Below are 20,499 nucleotides of genomic sequence, written 5' to 3' on the forward strand. Positions count from 1 at the left end.
CTTTCATGTCAGTATACATGATTGTAGAATTGTGTGAGGATGATGTGGCTGCTTTCATGTCAGTGTACATGACTTTATATAATTGTGTGAGGGTGATGTGGTTGCGTTCATCTCAGTGTACATGACTTTATAACTGTGTGAGGGTGATGTGGCTGCCTTCATGTCAGTGTGTACATGCTTGTATAATTGTGTGAGGATGATGCGGCTGCTTTCATGTCAGTATACATGATTGTAGAATTGTGTGAGGATGATGTGGTTGCTTTCATCTCAGTGTGCATGACTTTATAACTGTGTGAGTGTGATGCAGCAGCTTTCATGTCGGTGTGCATGACTGTATACTTGTGTGAGCATCACCTGGCTGCCTTTCATGATACATGAGAGGTGTGTGCTACTGTGTGAGGCCCATGCAGCTGTTTTAATGTCAGTGTGTATGACTGAAACACCGTGTGCGGACTATGGGACTGCTCTTCATGTCTCGTTCATACAGGAATGGAAAATCCCACATCACCACAGCGGTCTCTACTTTGGGGACAGGGCTGAAGAGGGGACTTCGTTTAATTCTGTCTACTTTGATCCCTGGAATATGTAATCAAACCCGGCATAGAATGAGTGTGAACCAAAACATGCACCTGCCAGTGGTGTTTGGAAGTATGGAAGGGGTGGGCAGGTCGTGTAAAGACCACATTTTATTTGAGGTCCAGGGTCTATCTAAGAAATGCCCGCTGAGCTGCGGAGGAAAGTCCGCCATAAAAAGAAACCGAATTGATTAGAATGTAACATTTTGCATCCCGACGACTCTTCCTGAGGTGCGGGCGGGCACTCCCAGGCCCCTGTCACTTTTAAGTTACATTGTCTGCGAGATGAACGTGTCGATGACAGATTCACACATTGCAAAAGAAGGCAACCGACCAAAAAAATAGAAACTACGCTCAAGACGGTCCCGGATGCAAAGGTTTCCTGCTTGTGAAACCGGAGTCGTGGTTCTGTAAATATTGTCTCACAGGACATTGTTCAACACTTGCTGCGACATGAAACATCTGCACGTATAGGGACTGGCGATATTGTCGCAATATAAGAATATCGCCAGAGACAGGTAACGCGATTACGGCTGCAGCCGCCTCGCAGTCCATACACGTTGTCCTCGAGCACCTAAAATAATACAGGGGAGGGGGGGGGGGGCGTGCTTCCCGAACAGTGCGCATTGTAGCAACCGGCTCCTCGCAAAAAGGAATGCAGGTAATGTCGCGATATAAAAAAAAATGTCGCAATACCAAAACGCCGCCTGCGACACCTCTGTCGGAATTTCGTGGACAGTTGACGCAACAGCACGACAGATGTATGTTCCGATCGTTTTAGTACGAGGTGAATAACTTCATTGACTTTTAACGGTTTTTGTTTTTAGTTCGATACTCTGCCCATGAACCTGTCCGCAGTCTCTGCAGTCTCTGCAGTGCTTGCGGGCATTGGTCTGTGGTCGGGGATGCCCCCACCCCCGGACCGGTCAGGGTTGGCAGGAGAGGGCTCCTGTCCGTACCTGTCACCCCACATCCGAAATCAAAAGTGATAAATCGCTCTTAAACTTTTTTTTCCCCCTAGTTGTTGGCGTCACCGCGGTGCGCATGTGCGAAGGTGTCCGAAACTGACAGTGCCGGATAGATAGCAGGTCCGGAGCGAGAGAAGGGGAAGAGGAGAACGAGGGAGAGAGAGAGGGGGGAAGAGAAGGAGGAAAAACCCTCGGATCCGGGAGCTGCCAGCAGAGCCGCGCCGGGGACCGGGATCATGAGGAGCAAGGGCAGGGCGAGGAAGCTGGCCACAAGTAGGTGCACCCTGCGAGCCCGTGTGAGGATGAGGAGGGGCGTGCTGGAGGTGGAGAGGGGGCCTCTGGTCCGGGTGAGGGGGTCTGTGATCACTAGGAGCTGCTCTGGTGCGAGGCGGGTGTGGGGTGAGCTGCACCGCGCATGTTCAGGACCCCTGTGACGAGAGGGTGCAGAGGCGGCAGGGATCCTGCAGGGGGCGCCTGTGCTGCCCTGAAGCCGCTGGGCAATGCTAAACATGTTCAAATACTGATGCGGGGCTAGGCGGGTGTCAGTGGATGGAGTGCTTATTCCTGACGTCACATGTGGGGGATACATCGCTGAGCTGGTGGGCAGGGGGCAGCGCCGCCCCACTGGGGTGGCGGGGCAGCTCTATCCTGCAGGCTGCCCAGAGTCAAAGAACCGGGTACCAAATGTGAAGATGAAGAATGCAGAGTTGGGGATGGAGCCCGCTCTGTTCCTTTAAGTGATTCTCATACTCTGCACAGTGGCACGGTCTTTCATGCTCTGTCTTAGTGCTTGCATCCTGAAAACAGTAAAGGTGTATTGAGTGCTGCTGAGCGCGCGATGTGGGGGCGCAGGAATGTGTGGGACAGAGCTGAGGATGCTGAGGACCCGCAGCGGCTGCGGAGAGTTCAGGAAAGTTTCAGTGCTGGAGCTGCGTGTAGTACTGGCGATTGCCACTGGTGGCCGCTGTGCGCCGTGTTTTGTTGCAGCCGGCGCCTGCGGTCCCACCTCAGTTCCCGGGGGAGGAGGACCAGCCCGTGGGACCCTCCTCCGTCCCGGGCATGAAACCTCCCACTCTCGGGACTCTCTACGGCGCGCTGGGAAGTCTCCAGTGGAGCACACGGCTTCTCTGCGGGGCCGGGACCGCTGGTAGTAGGCGGCCTCTGTGCCGGAAGTAGCGCTCTTCAGCAATCATTCTTTGAAGGTGCGGGCTTTATCCTCTGCTGTCCCCCAGCTGCCGGGGCCTGCTGCTGCATGCGCCAGCGCGCTTTACCACCAGAGTTTGACAGCACCTTGCTTGTGCGCAGTAGTGCTCACCTGGTCCCGGTGGTGTAGTGGTGGATGCCCCCGTTAACTCTCATACCCCCGTTTTATATGCACCCAAATATAGGCGCTATGCTACGCCAGTAACCGCGTATTTAGGCAGGAGACTTACCTCCTATTAAAGCCGATGACTTTTCATGTTTTAAAAAATATATGTTTCCCTTCCTACAGTATGTACAACCTGAATCAAAGTTCATTTAAAAAAATCTATCCCCACTACACAATCTCCCTCTTGAGTATTTGTAAATGTTGGCATGTATGTTTTAATCTCCGAGGGATACCCTCGGTTTTATTGACTTTGTAGAGATTACAGATAATGGAACCCGACCTTTCACCGCTGTCAGGTGTGTGTAATTTACTCAGTTTTTTTTTATTTGCCTTCTGTTTCTTCTACATTTTCATTTCTCTTTGTACATGAAGGAATAATATAATTCTACGAAAGAACAAAAAACAGAACAACAAAGATATCTGCTCGTACTTGACAGGGAACGGTTTGATCTCCAAAACATAATTTGGTTATATGTTATCTCCACATTTTGAGACTCGCTTTTATAATCATGTATCCCTCTCGATCCAATTGACATAAAACGCATTATGTTCTTAACAAATCATATAAATGTAAAAAAAAATCTAAGTAATGTTAATGATAGTCAATGCATCATGTCTTACCAATATTATTTACTTAATACCAATGTCCCTGTACAGTTTTACAGTTTCCTCATTTTAAAACTGCCCTCGAAATAGAGGTGTTTTAGAAGCTCATACATTGTATATGTTTTGGTATATATATATATATATATATATATATATATATATATATATATATATATATATATATACTTATTTATTTATATAGATGTAGTCAACCAGTGGTCCTTCTTGCCCTCACTCCCCCTCCCCCCCCTTCAGTGGTACCTTTGTGTGCACGTCTCTCCGACGTCGAGACACCTGTGTTGTACAGTGACGCAAAAACGCGAGCGGCGCACGGTCGCGCGAGTTTCCAAACCTGCTTCTTTCATCCTTTCCCCACCCAAGTACCAACGACCCGCCTTTCAAATATTATTTATGAGCCCAAAGCAAATTGCCGCGTTTCTTCCTGATACTTTCGGAACGATTCTGAGGTAATTGGATATTGTCCTGTCAAACACGTTATTTTGGGGAACATTGAACGCCAACGGCCAGGTCATCATGCCTGACATGCTCACAATGTGAGCTGCCTGGGCTGCCTTCGGCGGGGGGGGGGAGCTGCGGTGATGTATGGTGCTGCCCTGCCCTTTGCAGTGCACAGCCCTGGACGGTCTGTTGCTGCTCGCGCCTCAGGCCCCGCCCACCTCTCCTGCCTCGCGCACAAGTACAGCAGGGCACGTGCACCTCCCCTGCCTGACACATAAGGTCAGCGGTGGCTTGTTCCTCATGTCCCCGACACTCCCCCTGTCTGCACACACACCTATAACACTATGCTGGTCCTTGTGCCCAGACACCTACTTTGTCTGACAAACAAATACAACCGTTTCTTACTCCTCACACCATCTTTGTCTAAGACACAAGTGTAGCAGCGCCTCGCCCCTCACTCCCTGGCACCTGCTCAGCCTGATACACACGTTTATTAGTGCCTGTCTCCTCATGCGTCTTTGTTTGACACAATAATCAGGGTCATAGGACTTATGCGATTTTAAGGCCGTGGTGTTTTCAGCATAGCTGTGGATTTGCCACCTAATCCCTCATCTGTTGCAAAATCTTTAGATTTTAATAACAACAAATGTTGTGTTTAGTTCAAACCAGGGCTGTAAGTGGGATGAAAAAATGGGGGGGGGGGGGGGGGTCTCTCAAAGGGGCGTGACCAATGTAATTAAGGGTGTGGCTTAAAAACACATCAGCTAACAATCTGTGTTTAGCATAGTGTGCCGCCTGACTAGTATTTTGCTGTTTCTGTCATTGCATCCAGATATATGATACAACAAGTAACATCATACCTACAACAAGGCAGGACTATTGGGTTTGTCAATGGTTGTTAGTTGCATAAGATAAATAGGCAGCAACTACGGCTTGTTGTGTATACTATTGAAAAAGCTTCCACTTAAAGCCCTGCTGACAACACGACGATGTTGCTGCTCCTGAGTTTCAAAAACAGAAGGGAAATCCAGAGAGAAAATGACTCTCTCTAAAGGATTTCCCTTCTCCCACAACACTCACCTGGCTGACCTCCTGCTGTAACTTCTACACTAGTGAGAAGTGAGCAGTGTGAGCACGCACACATCGATGTGCCTGCTGTTACTGCAGTCCGAAAAAAACGGACTGCCTGTGCCAGGGCACAAAACAGAGCCTGATAAAGACCTGTTTCAAGGCTCCCTTAAAAAACTGCCAGTGCTCAGACCCAGTGAGACCCGACCCACTTAAAGCCCTGATTCAAACATATAAAAAGTTTCAAAAATCGTGGCGACCTGTGTTGTTATGCAATGGAACGCCCTAAGCGAATGTTGACTGGCCATCTTTCAGTTGTTTATTGCTGTATTTTATTTTGATGTTAACCTGGTACTAATAAGGCGAAACCGTTGTCCAGACAGTGTTTATGGGAAAAAATGACATAATTATGAAGTGATACTATTATAAAGTGTGCTCCGTTATGTTACATAATTTGCCTTTTTACACCACATAATTTAGTCAACCCTGTTGCATAATTTGGGCATACTCTGCTGCAGGGCTTTAAGTGGGATGAAAAAACGGGGGGGTCTCTCAAAGGGGCGTGACCAATGTAGTTAAGGGTGTGGCTTAAAAACACATATGCTAAAAATCTGTGCTTAGCATAGTGTGCCACCCAATTTATATTTTGCTGTTTCTGTCATTGCATCCAGATATGTGATACAACAAGTAACATCATATCTACAACAGGAAGGACTATTGACTGTGTCAATGGTTGATAGTTGCATAAGATAAATAAGCAGCAACTATGGCTTGTATATAATATTGAAAAATATTCCACTTAAAGCCCTGCTGATACCACGACGATGTTGCTGCTCCTGAGTTTCAAAAAGAGAAGGGTAATCCAGGGAGAAAATGACTCTCTTTAATGGATTTCCCTTCTCCTACAACGCTCACCTGGCATGACGTCATGCCATAACTTCTCCACTAGTGAGAAGTGAGCAGTGTGAGCAGGCGCATATTAATGTGCCTGCTGTCACTGCACTCCGAAAAAAACGGACCGCCTGTGCCAGGGCACAAAATAGAGCCAGATAGAGACCCGTTTCGAAGCCTACTTAAAAAAACTGCAGGTGCTCAGACCCGGTGAGACCCGGCCCACTTAAAGCCCTACTCTGCTGCATAATTCCAGTGCCCCTGCACATAAGTACAGCAGTGTCTTGGTTCTCTTGTCCCTGACACATCCCTTGTTTGACAGACAGATACAGTAGTATTTTGCTGCTTGTGCTCTGACTAGTCGTCTGCCTGATGCACCAGTCATCGGCCCCCTGTTCTCATATAGATATAGCTTGAATGCTTCAAATATTTTCCTGACAGGCTTATGGCAGTGCCCTGCTCTCTGCTACTGTGTTTATTGTTGTTTGTATCTTCTAGATTCATTATTCCTTCTTTTACGGCACTTTACACTTGACCACTACTAGGAGCACTTTCTGGTGCACTTCATGGAGCAACCGAAAAAGTAATTATTGAGTGTATGCACTTTTCGATAAGAAAAAAATAAAAATTCTATTGATTTTCACAGTTTATTGTGGATTGGATTATTTTCTTTCTCTCCTTCTCTCTCTCTCTCTTTCTCTCTCTCTCTCTCTCTCTCTCTCTCTCTCTCTCTCTCTCTCTCCCCTCTCTCTCTCTCTCTGTCTCACTCTCTCATGAATCAATCTATGATGATTCAAATACGGTATTTGATATCGTGTGTATTGTGTTGTACCCTTGCCAATAGGACCAGTTGTTGCTTGTAGTGAATTGTACCCAGGTCCTTCGGCCCTTTGGGTTACCCCATTAGTTAAAATGACATTCAAGTACAGCAGTATCTTGTTTGTCACACCCTACCACCTACTTTGTCTGACACACACGTGCAACAGCATCCTGGTCCCTGAGCCTTCACACCGCCTTTGCCTGAGACACATGTACAGTCGTGCGTTTGACATCGTCTGTGCCTGACACAAAAGTACAACAGTATCATGGTCCCAAACCATCACACCGCCTCTGCATGACACACAAGTGCTACAGTATCCTGGTCCCTAAGCCCTCACACCGCCTCTGCCTGACACACATGTACAGTTGCCCTGCCTTTCTCCTCATGCTATGACATCTTCTGTGCCTGACACACAGGTACAAATTCAAAAAGAACAATTGATGGACAGAATGCAGATCAATGTCATATGTTCACCCCAGTAAGAGATCTGAGCCTTAATCCATCGTTTTTTTGCTCACTATGCCATTCCAGTTTGGACCCATCCATATGCAAATCAGTCTTGACCCTGTGCCCCATAGGAATAGTCCAGCCGAACTGCCAGGCCAGGTCCTCCCTGGACTGGAAACAGGCATCCTTGGACCGGTTTCGGGCTTTCAGCCCTCATCAGCCAGGACAGCTTGACTCCAGTGGCATGGAGAGCACGGGACCTACGTCTGGGCATACCCGTCACACTCGGGGTGACTAATGCAAAAACAACAATTGATGGACAGAATGCAGAACAATGTCATACGTTCACCCCAGTACAGAGATCTGGGCCTAAATCCATTGTTTTTTTGCTCACTATGCCATTCCAGTTTGGACCCAGCCATATGCAAATCAGTCTTGACCCTGCGCCCAATGGGAACATGCCAGCCCGAACTGCCAAGCCAGGTCCTCCCTGGACTGGAAACAAGCATCCTAGGACCGGGTACAGCAGCATCTTACTCCTCACACAATGACACTGCCTCTGCCTGACACACAAGTACAACAGTATCCTAGACCCTAAGCCCTCACACAGCCTCTAACCCAGCTGTCTCAAAACAGCTGGGTTAGAGATGTTTAAAGTGCACATGTGTGGCTGGCCGTTGAAAGACAGGGATGAAAAATAGAATGGTAATTGATCACCATTTTATTTTTCATCTCGGGGGCATTTAAATGGAGCAACACTCCTCCGCTCCAATGGAGAAGCCGCCCCTGGCTGTGATATATTCTGTGCCTGACACACAAGCACAACAGTAGCCTGGTCCTTTAGCCCTCACATCGCCTCTACCTGACACACATGCTCAGACGGGCCTCTCTCCTCGTGCTCTGACATCATCTGTCCCTGACACACAGGTACAACAGCTTCTTACTCCTCATGCCATGACACCGCTTATGCCAGGCACTCAAGTACAACAGTATGTTACCCTTCGTGCCATGACACACGGCTGTAGTAATGGCTGGCACCTCTCCTCCTGCCGGATGCCCAAGCACCACAATTATTTTCTCCTCATGGCCTTGGCACCTCCCCTCGGTAACTCCAAAACCCATCTCCTCCTGCACATCGTGCCCGAGTGACCCCCAATGCCTTGATCTCATGTCCAACACCGGACCAGTTTTACACCCGATAACCTGTCACCTTGTTCCTGGTACCTGCTATGTTCATTTTATTTCTATAATACACATACACATTACACTTTTTGGTACTAAAGAGTAACATAACCTACTAAGAAAGAAAAGTAATTAAGAACAAGCATTTGCAATGCAATCGGTCTCGCCTTTGGGACCTTAGATGCATTTAGCCATGCAGCACATTAGCCTGGGTGCTGAAACATTTACTGTTCTTTAACATGGAGGGAAAGTAAGCACCAAACTGCATGACACGCCAGGTATGGGTACACATGGAGAGAAATATTGCCTTTCAGCAGTAAATTGTATAGTCCAAAGCTGTGTTTTTAATATAAAAGCAGAGCCTTCAGTGGTCATATCACTGAAAATACAAGATTTGAAAAAATATTTTTTACGGGTGCTCGTGGAAGACAATTTCTATGGACTGGAATCTAGAGAATGCTAATGTGATTCTGGTATTTTACTGACCTCTACTGGTCGTTTTCTATCTATCTATCTTCCTTCTCTAAAACGCAAAGAGAAGGAAGATTCGGAAGTGCAAAATTAGGCGCGCTGGTCAAAAGAAAACGGCTGCAGTAGATGTAACAGCCCACACACCCAAGGGTGCACACCAGTTATTGCCCTGCCTATTATTATAGGCTAAATGGTCGTTCATAATTGGCTGAAGGATGGAAAACAAACGGCAGATATGTCCAATGTATTGACACTAAGGAGCCCTGATGAAAGCCTGTAGAGAAAACCGCAAGGCTTGACACGCGTCGGCAATGTCAATCTATGATGTCGGCAATGTCAATCTATGACGTTAAATAGTTGATCTTGCAAAATAGGCAATGTGTATTGAATAATTCAGGATGGTAGAAATACCAATGTAAATTAAGTTTGGTGATACATAAATGCTACATAAGTCTGGTGCTATAGTCGTAGGACATATTGGTTCATGTTGATGATGATAAATTATATATGTGGTTTAATAATGTCAATATATGTTTTGTGATAAATGTTATGTAAATTGTGTATGTCTTGTATATGTTTTTCTAAAAGGATATGAGTTTCCTTTTGAAAAAAAGAGAAATTGAAGTATATAAAAAATTGGGTGAATAAATGACCCCACCACCAAAAGTATATAGTGTGGTTGTTACTGCTAATTAATTAAGACGCTAAATGCAACAGAACACGAACAGCAGTAGCCATCGGCCACTCACGCTCACTAAGTTTAATGTTCCTGTCATTCTTCCTTAGGATTTTTGTGCCAAATTACTCATATTTACGCAAACATGCGTAACCTATGTTGCTTGATGCCTATTGCATTTTCTTTCATTCCCTTGGCACATATATATATTTATTTAGCAACATACCATTGTCAGGAGGACTGTTTTACATCAGAACAGTGCAGTACACAGCGACCTGAACAAGTGGGTGCTTAATAGTAACCTGGGTTTGGAGTATGTATATGGAGTGGTACACAGTACAGGTACGAACAGCTAGGAGTCATACAAAAGATTGTGGAACAACTAATTCTTTATATATACACCCTAAGGTCACATGAATGATGTAAGTCTGAGACTACAGCACTTTTATCATGATTATGGATTTGCTGCATTTGCCACAAAATCCACCCTGTGCTGCATAATTTGAAGATTTCTGCGGAAAATTATTTCTAGCTCAAACAGATCAAACATTTCTGAACACAGTTCCAAAATATGGTTCCATGTAATGGCAGACCATTTGTAAAGTTACCCAACAACCTTTTATTTGCTGATTTCTGTGTTCAGGTGTCAAACTGGTACTAATGAGGTGCAACATTGCCCAAAGTGTTAATATGTGTTAATATGACAAAATATCTAGATAACTCTGTTGCATGTCTTGACACATTATGCTGCATAATTTGCTTTTTCTTGTTGCATAATTGTTGCATAATCTTGTCGACCTGCCACATAATTTGGCCTTTCATTGACACATAATTCCAGTGGCCGTGTATTTATCTAATGCAAAGAGCAGGACTATGTAAATAGCAAAACACAATACAATGTTCTATATATTTACAGACTGCAAGATGTTTGAAATAGCCACTGTCTCCAAGTTATCCGGAAAAGATTTTTGTAGGGCAAATTTTAATTCCTGGGTGGAGGAGCTGGCTCTTATAGTTGGATCAGCAGTGTTGCAGAGGAAAAGGCCAATAAGTAGAAAAAACAGAATCTTGGGGCAGCACAGGGTGGTTTGGGTAAAGCAAGACAATTCAGCTTTATACTCAAAGTCTTACCCTCCATGCAGCGGCGGCTCCTCCGCTATGGCAGAGGAGCGTTGCCCCACCTGCCAGCACCCTCAAAAACGTGAAAAATAAAACGATAATAATAGAGGTTTAAAACCCATTTAACTATCGTTTTATTTTTCCTCTACAAGGCTGTGTGCCGAGTCTTTGGGGAGGGGCCAGGGGGTGACAGTACTGGAGGGGAAGTGGTGGGCATTGTTATCAGTGTGCATGACGGTTTGGCCAGCCGTCTCGGGCCTGCCAAACCGTCATGTGCGCTGAAGCTCTCTCCACCCCGAGCTGCATTGCCGGGTTGGAGAGACCAGGGCCAGGCACATGCTTTTAGTGTTTCTGGGAGCTCAAATTCACAGCGCTCAGGCCAATCCTGAAGCTGCTCTCATGCATGGGAGTAGCTTCAGGATTGGCCGGAGGGCAGTCTGGGAGCCTGTGCCTGCCTGCAATTGGAGAGTAGCAGAAGAGCGCGATGCTGGAGGGAGGCAGGTATGTTCTTTTATATTTGTGAACAAATCGAGTGGTGCACTACCCCAATCGACTGTTTCAGTAACAGCGCATAGTATGTTTTCTTTTTTGAGAAATGTTCTTTATTAGGTAATCCAAAAATATAGGTGCAATGAGCCTCAGCCAACGTGTTTCGTTCAAAAAGGTTGAACTTCGTCAGGGCGTGTATTTAAATCAAGGATTGTATGCAAAAAAATCCTAGGCAATCTAAACAGTAGATAAACAAGTAACTGGACCCAAATGCAGAAGGAACAATCAAAAGAGAAGAAATAATTATTGGTATAAAATAAACATGTTTTTAATACACATAGTAAAAATCATATAGATAACTGAAACTAATCAGGCTATATGACAATTCAAATTAAAAATATATACAATTAATACATATAATAACACAATTTTCAACACTTTATATAAAAAGACACCATGAAATACTGAAAAGTGTCCAAGAACAGAGTGACGATAAAAGAGTATTTTATCGTCACTCTGTTCTTGGACACTTTTCAGTATTTCATGGTGTCTTTTTATATAAAGTGTTAAAAATTGTGTTATTATATGTATTAATTGTATATATTTTTAATTTGAATTGTCATATAGCCTGATTAGTTTCAGTTATCTATATGATTTTTACTATGTGTATTAAAAACATGTTTATTTTATACCAATAATTATTTCTTCTCTTTTGATTGTTCTTTCTGCATTTGGGTCCAGTTACTTGTTTATCTACTGTTTAGATTGCCTAGGATTTTTTTGCATACATTTTGTTTACCCTGCCCTAGGAGTCTGTTGGAGTTACTACCCAGGGGGTCCTTGCTTTGCGCATATTATTTTAAATCAAGGATTGTCATAGCAATCCAAAGTGGAGATGGTCTCCCGGTGGGCTTGGGCCATCTTCGAGTAGCGGGGAGGTCATGTGCGATTAGCGACTTCAAGCGAAGCAAAGCAAGAGTGTAGTAACCACGCTACGCTGGTATGTTGTAAACCAAGTAGGTTTATTCACAAGTAAGTTAACAGGTGGTAAATCACAGTAAATCACAGCCCCACCAGGAGCAGCCTGCTAGCTGCTCAGCCTCTCTCACCAACTGTCACACCACATTCAGTCACCCAGGCATTCTAGTGAAGGCCCACTCACCAACATTCCATACAGAGTAGACACACACAGGCTGAGCAGCTAGAGTGAAGAAACATAGGGAATGAAACATCATGTGAGGATACTACATACCTCTTCCCTAATGAACAGAAGAAATAGCGAATGCATGAACAATGAACAAGCAATTAACTATAAGCATAAATGTACATCATACATAAATAGTCCACATCCCAAACATGAAGAGAACATCATGAAGAGGAAATTAACAATTTAAAAACAGAGTCAAAAGTCCAGACCCAGGGATGACGGGAACACCGCACCTTGAGAGGGAAAGGAACCCAAGACAGGAAGGAAAGATGGCTACTGAAAACAATATAACCATCCGGCTACTGAATACAATATAACCATCCCCCTTCTGAAATGCATAAAATAAATAAAGATGAAAATGTAATGTTGAATAATGGGACTGAAACCCAAAATCCTGCCCCCACCATTAACAAGGGACAACCGTTTGTATATTCCCGCGTAGGAAGACAAGTAATGTGAACAAAGGGGCTGAAACCCTAAGTCCTGCCCCAAACTAAAATAAGGGACACCAATGCAATACGATGTGTACTCCCGTGTAGGAAGACAAGTAAATAAATCACGCTTACTTCTGTTGAATGCGCAATTAATGTCCATGTGTCCCAGGTGAACCACACACAGCACGCTTGGGCAGGGGTTGTCTGGTCTGATGGACACTGGTGGGGTTTCTTTGCGTGCTGGTTATGTTCCTTTTGTGGCTCCTTACCTTGAGGTATCTTGAGTTTCTTAGTTTCATCTTGTGGCTCCTGTTTCTTTTTTCTTGTTACTGTTGGCTGTGCCAAACGTCTGGTCTCTGTGGTTACTTCTTCCCAACATGTTGAGGGACACATTTCCACTTCTTTTAGGCTTCTTGCGTGGGAAGGTCTCCAACTCGTCACCAAAAATAATGTAGTAACCACGCTACGCTGGTATGTTGTAAACCAAGTAGGTTTATTCACAAGTAAGTTAACAGGTGGTAAATCACAGTAAATCACAGCCCCACCAGGAGCAGCCTGCTAGCTGCTCAGCCTCTCTCACCAACTGTCACACCACATTCAGTCACCCAGGCATTCTAGTGAAGGTCCACTCACCAACATTCCATACAGAGTAGACACACACAGGCTGAGCAGCTAGAGTGAAGAAACATAGGGAATGAAACATCATGTGTGGATACTACAAAGAGCCTCCTTGATTAGGGCCCATTCAGTCGATTGGGGTAGTGCACCACTCCATTTGTTCACAATTGCCATATATCTGCTTGGCAGTTTGCACTCTTCAACAGCGGGTGCAGGAGTAGTTTGTGCAGACCATATTGTATCTTCAACATCACTAACAACGGGAACGTAGCCAAGAGGTGCGGCTACTGGAGTCCGCTGTTGACCCTCGCCCTTCCTTGACGTTCTTTTATATTTATTTATTTTGTATTTTTCTCCGTCTTCCCCAGCCCGCCTCTTTTTCCTGACACAAGCCGCTCCTGCCTTCATGCCTTGAATATATCCTGTGCAGAACATTCACTTGCTTTCTTCTCCTGCAGCAGCCTCTACCGCTGCTTCTCAACTAACCCCTTTCTTCTCATGCCCTTGGCATCTCTCCTGCCTAATGCCTAAAAAATGCCCCCATGCACCTGGTAGTATAAGCATGAACGTCAGTTCACTAAAATGCCAAGGGTAGCGGAAGGAACATCACACGCCCTTTGAACTTCAATTTCACGCACATGCTTACACATACACACACACTTACCGGCTTCCAACCAATTGGCTTCACGCTGAAATAGTGATTTTTCTGAAACCAGGCCGGCCCGAGAGCTACATAATTCGTATAGACCGATCTCCCTGCTAAATGTCGAGGCAAAATTGTTGGCCAAACTTATTGCAAACTGCATCTTTCCGCACATAACATCATAAGTTCACCCAGACCAAGCGGGCTTTGTGCCTTACCGTGCCACTAGACATAATATTCACCGTGCACACAACCCTGTTGCCTCTGTAGATCACCAGAATCCACTGGCAGCGCTCCTCCTAGCCAATATCGACAAGACCTTTGATTCCCTGAGCTGGACCTACCTCTTTGCTCACCTAAACCGGCTGAATATAGGCCCCCAATTGCTTAAATATATTTACCTCCTATACACAGACATCACCGCCTCAGTTCGTATTACTGATTCAACCTTGCAGCCATTTAGCATTGGAAGGGACACCAGGAAGGGATGCCCTCTATCTCCTTATTTTTTTTGCACTCGCTATGGCGCCACTTGCGGCGTGGGCAAGAATGGATGCCCAGGTACAGGGCTTCGAGTGGTCAAGGGAGGTCTCCGATCATATAGTGCTGTACGCCGACAATGTCTTCTTTTTTCTTACATGTCCCAATAGGACTGGCCCAGGTCTGCTATGTATAATGCAACTCTTTGGCAAAAATTCTGGTCTCTCCATGAACGCTCATAAATCGTTCCTATGGCCCCTGCGCGGGGGAGACCAACTCGGGAAGTGGACACATGAGGTTACGGTGGTCCCAGACAGCTTCAAATATCTTGGGGTGTACTTGTCCGCGTCACAAACCACCTCCTGAAATAAGAATATGGCTCCTCTGCTGACTCAGGTCAAAGAACAGGTACGTGTCTGGTCACATTTGCCCTTATCATTGTTCAGTCGGTCGGCTATTTTTAAAATGGTCTCGCTACCCCGCCTTCTTTATCAACTTCAAAATCATCCCTACCCAATACTGCATGCATGGTCTTCGCAATTGAATACAATCCTCAGTCACTTCCTTTGGGGGGGAGGCTCTGAGCATGTCGCACTAAGAATATGTTTCCAATATACATACTGCGGTGGTATCGCAACTCGAGACATTCAGGCATATCATGTGGCATCTCATCTCCTCATTTTAAATGATTGGTGGTACGGAGATCGACATGACCCGACATACGCCATTGAGCGTTGGTTAATGGACTTCAGGTCTTTGCACACAATTCTACATTCTAGTGCGACGCTCAAACCGCTGCCGCCCATTACGCGGATGGTCTTTGTGATATGGCGACAGGTACTGCGCCAGTTGTGATGGTGGGGCAAGCTCACGAAGGAGACCCCACTTTGGCGCAATGGCCTCCTGCCCCAACTGGCTGAAGTACAGGGCTTCGTGGGATGGGATTCTATTGCTATACCAACAATTGTTGCCGTCCTTCAGGGTCAGACCCTGAAATAATTCCAGCAGCTACAAACCGAATTTCAAATGCCTTGGTCTCACTTCTATAAGTATCTACAATTTTGCCATGCATTTTCCCCGTACCTTGCCCAGCAAGACAATATTACCGACTTTAATCCCGTCGAGGTAAAGGTTTTCCTTGGCGAGATGGGCCAGCACAAAATTGCTGCATTATATCGCACCTTGGTCACTAATAGCCACACTTAATAAGACCAGAGAGGCTTGGCAGAAAGATCTCGATCAATTGGAGGAGGATGATTGGGTTGAGGCTCTAGAGTCCCTGCGAGGGGCGGCCATTGCTGCGCGCCTTCGTCTTAAACAGTTTAAATATCTTCACTATGTGTATTTCACTTGCTATAGGCTCTGGCGCGCCAGAATAATTACATCCCCCCTCTGTCTGTGCTGCGGAGTTGCCAAGGGCACTTTTCTTCACACAATCTGGGAGTGTACGTCTCTTTCACGGTTTTGACGTGGGGTGCTGGCATGTCTGTCTGAGGTGCTGGGTTGGGACATTCCACAGTCACCACGTTTAACCATGCTTCATATTACGGTGGGTATAGGAGGCAACAGATATAAAAGACATTTGCTATTCCTGGGGCTTACTCTTGCTGAGAGAGATATTGCTAAGGCTTGGAAGGCAACTTCACCTCCATCTATAGGGGTCTGGAAACGGGGCCTCGACTTTTCCATGGGGTTAGAAATACCGATATTTTCTGCCGAAATATCAGAAGATCTGGAAGCGGTGGACTGATCACCGGTGTTTGTATCTTGAGCCTATCCCCCCCGCGATACATAATGAATAATTGCCATAAAGATCAAATGATGGGTACATCTGCTAAGATTAATTGTGTCTGTACTCATGTGTTGCGAAAAGAGACTTTGTACGAAGATATGCATATGGACTCTGTGACATTGTTGTTTCTAGTTTATAACTTTTATTTGTGTTTAATTCAATTTTTTACATATTTCATCTGGCGACAACTATATATTGTTAAAATTGACATCTTTATCATTGCTAGGATATGTATACAATTGCGTCCCTGGTACAACCTGGGCCTCCTGTGTCAGTCAATAATAAAATCTATTGTGAAGAAAAAAAAAGTGGCAGATATCAGTCTGCCATTTTAAAAGTGCACTGAGGTCACCAGACCTCTAAATATGGTGGATGGGACATCTGCAACTCTTTGGTGGATTTCTCTCTCCCCAAACTCTAAATAAGGCCCTAAATGTTTAAAAAATGAAAAAAATCAAATGTATAAACAGGGGCGGTCCATTCAGGTAAGCACTGTAGGGTGGGGCGGGGGAGGGTGGGGGGCGAGTTAACAGACCATGGAATATGGAGAATTAATTAAATAAATAATTCCTATTCCATCGTCTGTCGACATCCCCCCGCCCCTCCGCACTTACCTGCATGGGCCACTGCTGTGCAGAAAGCAATGTTAATGGTACATTTTCGAGCTATCTCTCTCGAAATACTTTTCTACTATTTCTTTCAACCCTCTAAATTCACTTTGACACCTCTGCTACCTTACAGGCTACAATTTTTGACCACATGCCTCTGACCCTCTCCAGAATGACACCCAATACCTTTTTGCTTATCCCAATGGGACCTCTTTCGCCTGACACCCTTGCCCTTAAGTCCATTACGCATCTCACACCTGACACCCAATAGCCTTCTCCTTCCGTCAAATCCTCACCAAAAGGTCTTCTCCACAAGTCGCTTTCTCAACTCCTTCTAGACAACCGATGCCTCTGAGCTGGTGCTGCTGACATTTCTCCTGCCTGAGCAGCAGTGGAGGAACCCCCTGTCCTGCTTAGAAGTTTGCATTCTGAAATATCACTTCCCAGTTCAGTGATGCTTTTTGTCAGCTCCTTAGCAAGTGCAGGGGATTATCAGTGACCCCTGTAATTCAATTGTTCATCAAGGGGAAAAAACATCCTCTTTGTACACCCCTCTTCTTCTGTTTCATTGCCTTCATGACTGACAGCATGGCTGACCCTGTGCCAGCACAGATAATCTTTGCACTTTAAAAAAAACTATATATATATTTTTGAAAAACCTTTTAGGATGGAGAGACAGAACGATGTGGGGCTAAGCAAAGTGTTATTTTTTTCCCCATTCGATTCAATTAAGCTGAAATTTAGAGCACTGCAGACTTTGCCAATTAGTGAATTGCATTGTGTTTCATTGCTGTTCGCCGTCTGCTCAAGACGTGGTCGCCTGGTAATTAGGTTAGAGTGTGTGCCACAAAGCGGCACGGTAGCTGGCCCCAGTCTGTAAGCAATATCCTATCGCTTGGCTGGTCATTCCTTGATTTAGGCCGGTTCGGAAGGGGCGGGACAACATTATCAGGACTTTAATATCAACCTGCAGCAATATTGATTGCCACTACATTGTCAAAGTAAGTGTATGTAGGGAATGTAACTGTTGCTATTCTTAACGTCAATTTACGTTGACGATAGTCGAGATTTTGGAGTCGAAATGCTTTCGCCTCGATAATCTGACATACAGTTGGGTCATAATTCTACATATATGTCAATCCAGGGACACAATAAGCACTCACCATGTCCATATACTATGTCAGTGGTTCTTAACCTTTTGATTTCAGTGGACTCCGACTTATCCATTACTGAAATCCAGGGACCCCCACTCAATGGCGTAACAAAACTTGAGTACATGCATGGGGCCCCCTACGCTCTGGACCTAGTCCAAAGCTCTCAGGCCAGGGGCTTGCCAGTGCTGAACGGGGACATGTAGGTGAAGCTCCCCCGCACCGCAGGGTCTGTGGGGATTTTTGTTACATCACTGCTACCACTGAGTAATTGGTGTCCAACAACCCCTTACCATTCCCCCGCCCACTGAGTCATTCTTGGAGGACGGGACTTCGGACTAAGCAATTTAGATGATTTGAAACACAAAACAATGCACAAATGATGACATTTATTATAACTTGTAAACAAAGTTATAAAAAAAATCAGAATGTTAATTTTAATGGGAAAGCTGGATCTTTATTAAATTCAATAAAGGTAGCCCATCGTCCAAAATACATTCTGTTTGATGCACTCACACTGTCCCACAAATCTATTTGAAGAAACCAACTTAATCTTTAGCCTTCAATTTCAAATGCCTTCACATTTACAGAATATTTTAAAATGTTCAGTCTTACACTTTTTTCTTTCTTTATACACACTTTATTAATTTGTTAATATTATTTAATTTTCTAAGCAGCCATGGGCACCTGAATAGGCTTTGCAGACCCTCAGTGGTCCTCCTACTAACGTTAAAGAACGGCTGAACTATGTTTTTAGAAAGGGAGGTCTCTACTTGGCAATGGTTTGCACCTTTGTCCAAGTAGGGACCCTTCTTCCTAGTCTCGGTAAGGGGCCTATACTTCTAAAATAAACCCAGATTACCCCCTTGGTAGCTAGGCACGAGCAGACAGACTTATCTTAGAGGCAGTGTGTAAAGCAGTTGTGCACACATACAGTAATATAGTGAAAACACTACAAATGGCCACCACACCAGTTTAGAAAAATATGCAATCTTTATCTCAACCAAACAGGAACAAAATGACAAAAATCCACAATACAATAATCAAAATATGACTTTTAAAAGGTAGAAACATTTCTGTCGATAGAAAACTATAGCTACGACACTTTCAACAGAAAGTACCTTGGACGCCTCAAAATAATAAACAAAAACAGCTGCAGGGAAGGTGATGCGCCAGTTCCTTTCGTGCAGGGAAGGTGATGCGTCGGTTCCTTACTCCAGGGGAGGTGATGCATTGGTTTCTTACTGTCACACAGGGGAGGTGATGCATCGGTTCCCTACTGAAAGAGAGAGGTGATGTGTGGGTTTCTTACTGTGCAGGTAGGTGATGCGTCGTTTTCTTACTGCAGGCCCAGTGTTGATGTCGACTTGTCACCCCAGTGCGATGCGTGAGGTTTGGGGATGCGCCATTCTGGATGCGGCGGCGCCAACAGCACTTGCTTGATTTCTTCAGCCGCGGTCCCACCATGCGTTGGTTCTTGCAGTCGCACAGCAGGGTTTGTGTCGGAATCAGTGAGGTGATCTCGGACTTCATAGATTTGTGCACTCGATGCGGCGTGCAGCTATTTCTCTTGCCCCGGGCAGGTGCTGGGTCGGTTTCATCTGCAATGCGTCAGAAACAGCTGCGGATACATCGTGCTTCTCGTCATTGCCTTACTTTTCCAGCTCCCACCAGCAAAAACAACCTCCAGAGGCCCAGAACAGCAGCAGGCACCTCTTGGCATGTCAGAAGTCCCAGCAAGGAAGTTCAGGGGAGCGGGGGATGAAGTCTTGTGTCTCTGAGACTACAGAACAGGAGGCAAGCTCTACTTCAAGCCTTTGGAGATGTTCGTCAAGGAGGGGACACAGCGCACATCAAAGTAATTGTCCTTTCCTTGGCATAAACTGCCACCACAGGCCAACCCCAGACAGCACACAGTAAAGGGGCAGTACTTCACCTCAGTTTCTTTAGCTCTTCTCCTTGGCAAAGGTTCCTTTTGAATTCCAGAATTAATCTTTGAAGTCTTTGCTATCCCTGAAACTTCCAACAGGAGGCAAGCTCTACTTCAAGGCCTTAGAGAAAACTCTAAAAGTAGGATGATGAAAGCACAGTCCAATCCTTTCCCAGCCCAAGACCGAAGCAACCACTGCAGGCCAACCCCAACAGCACACAGCAGAGGGGCAGTATTCCTCCTCCAGCTTTCCAGTTTCTTCTACCTGGCAGGTTCCTTAGTTCAGAAGTAATCTAAAGTTCAGGGGTCTGGGCCCCACTTTTTATAGCATAAATTCCGTTGTTCTCTTGTAGCAGAGAAACTCTTTGTCAAGCCAAAACCAGTTCTGTCCTCTCTGGTGCAGCTTCCTGGCAGGAGGTGGAGCCAGCATTGTGTAAGGCAGACCAGTCCTATTCAGTTGCAAGGAAATCTCCTCCCCCTACTTTAAATGCAGCCC

The 20,499-nt window shown here is 45.4% G+C and overlaps 1 protein-coding gene across 1 annotated transcript in view; it reads left to right on the forward strand.

Annotated features, from left to right (window-relative positions):
* Positions 1-1,688: 1,688 nt before the first annotated feature.
* Positions 1,689-20,499, forward strand: part of LOC147683927 (histone-lysine N-methyltransferase MECOM-like) — a 1,500,386-nt gene continuing 1,481,575 nt past the window's right edge. Inside the window, exon 1 of the mRNA XM_086944921.1 lies at positions 1,689-1,816. Coding sequence (XP_086801047.1) covers positions 1,780-1,816 — 37 coding nt within the window. The 5' untranslated portion in view covers positions 1,689-1,779. The remainder of the gene's footprint in view (positions 1,817-20,499) is intronic.

The sequence above is a fragment of the Lissotriton vulgaris genome, chromosome 11 (genome assembly GCF_964263255.1).
Source record: "Lissotriton vulgaris chromosome 11, aLisVul1.2, whole genome shotgun sequence".
Taxonomy (NCBI): domain Eukaryota; kingdom Metazoa; phylum Chordata; class Amphibia; order Caudata; family Salamandridae; genus Lissotriton; species Lissotriton vulgaris.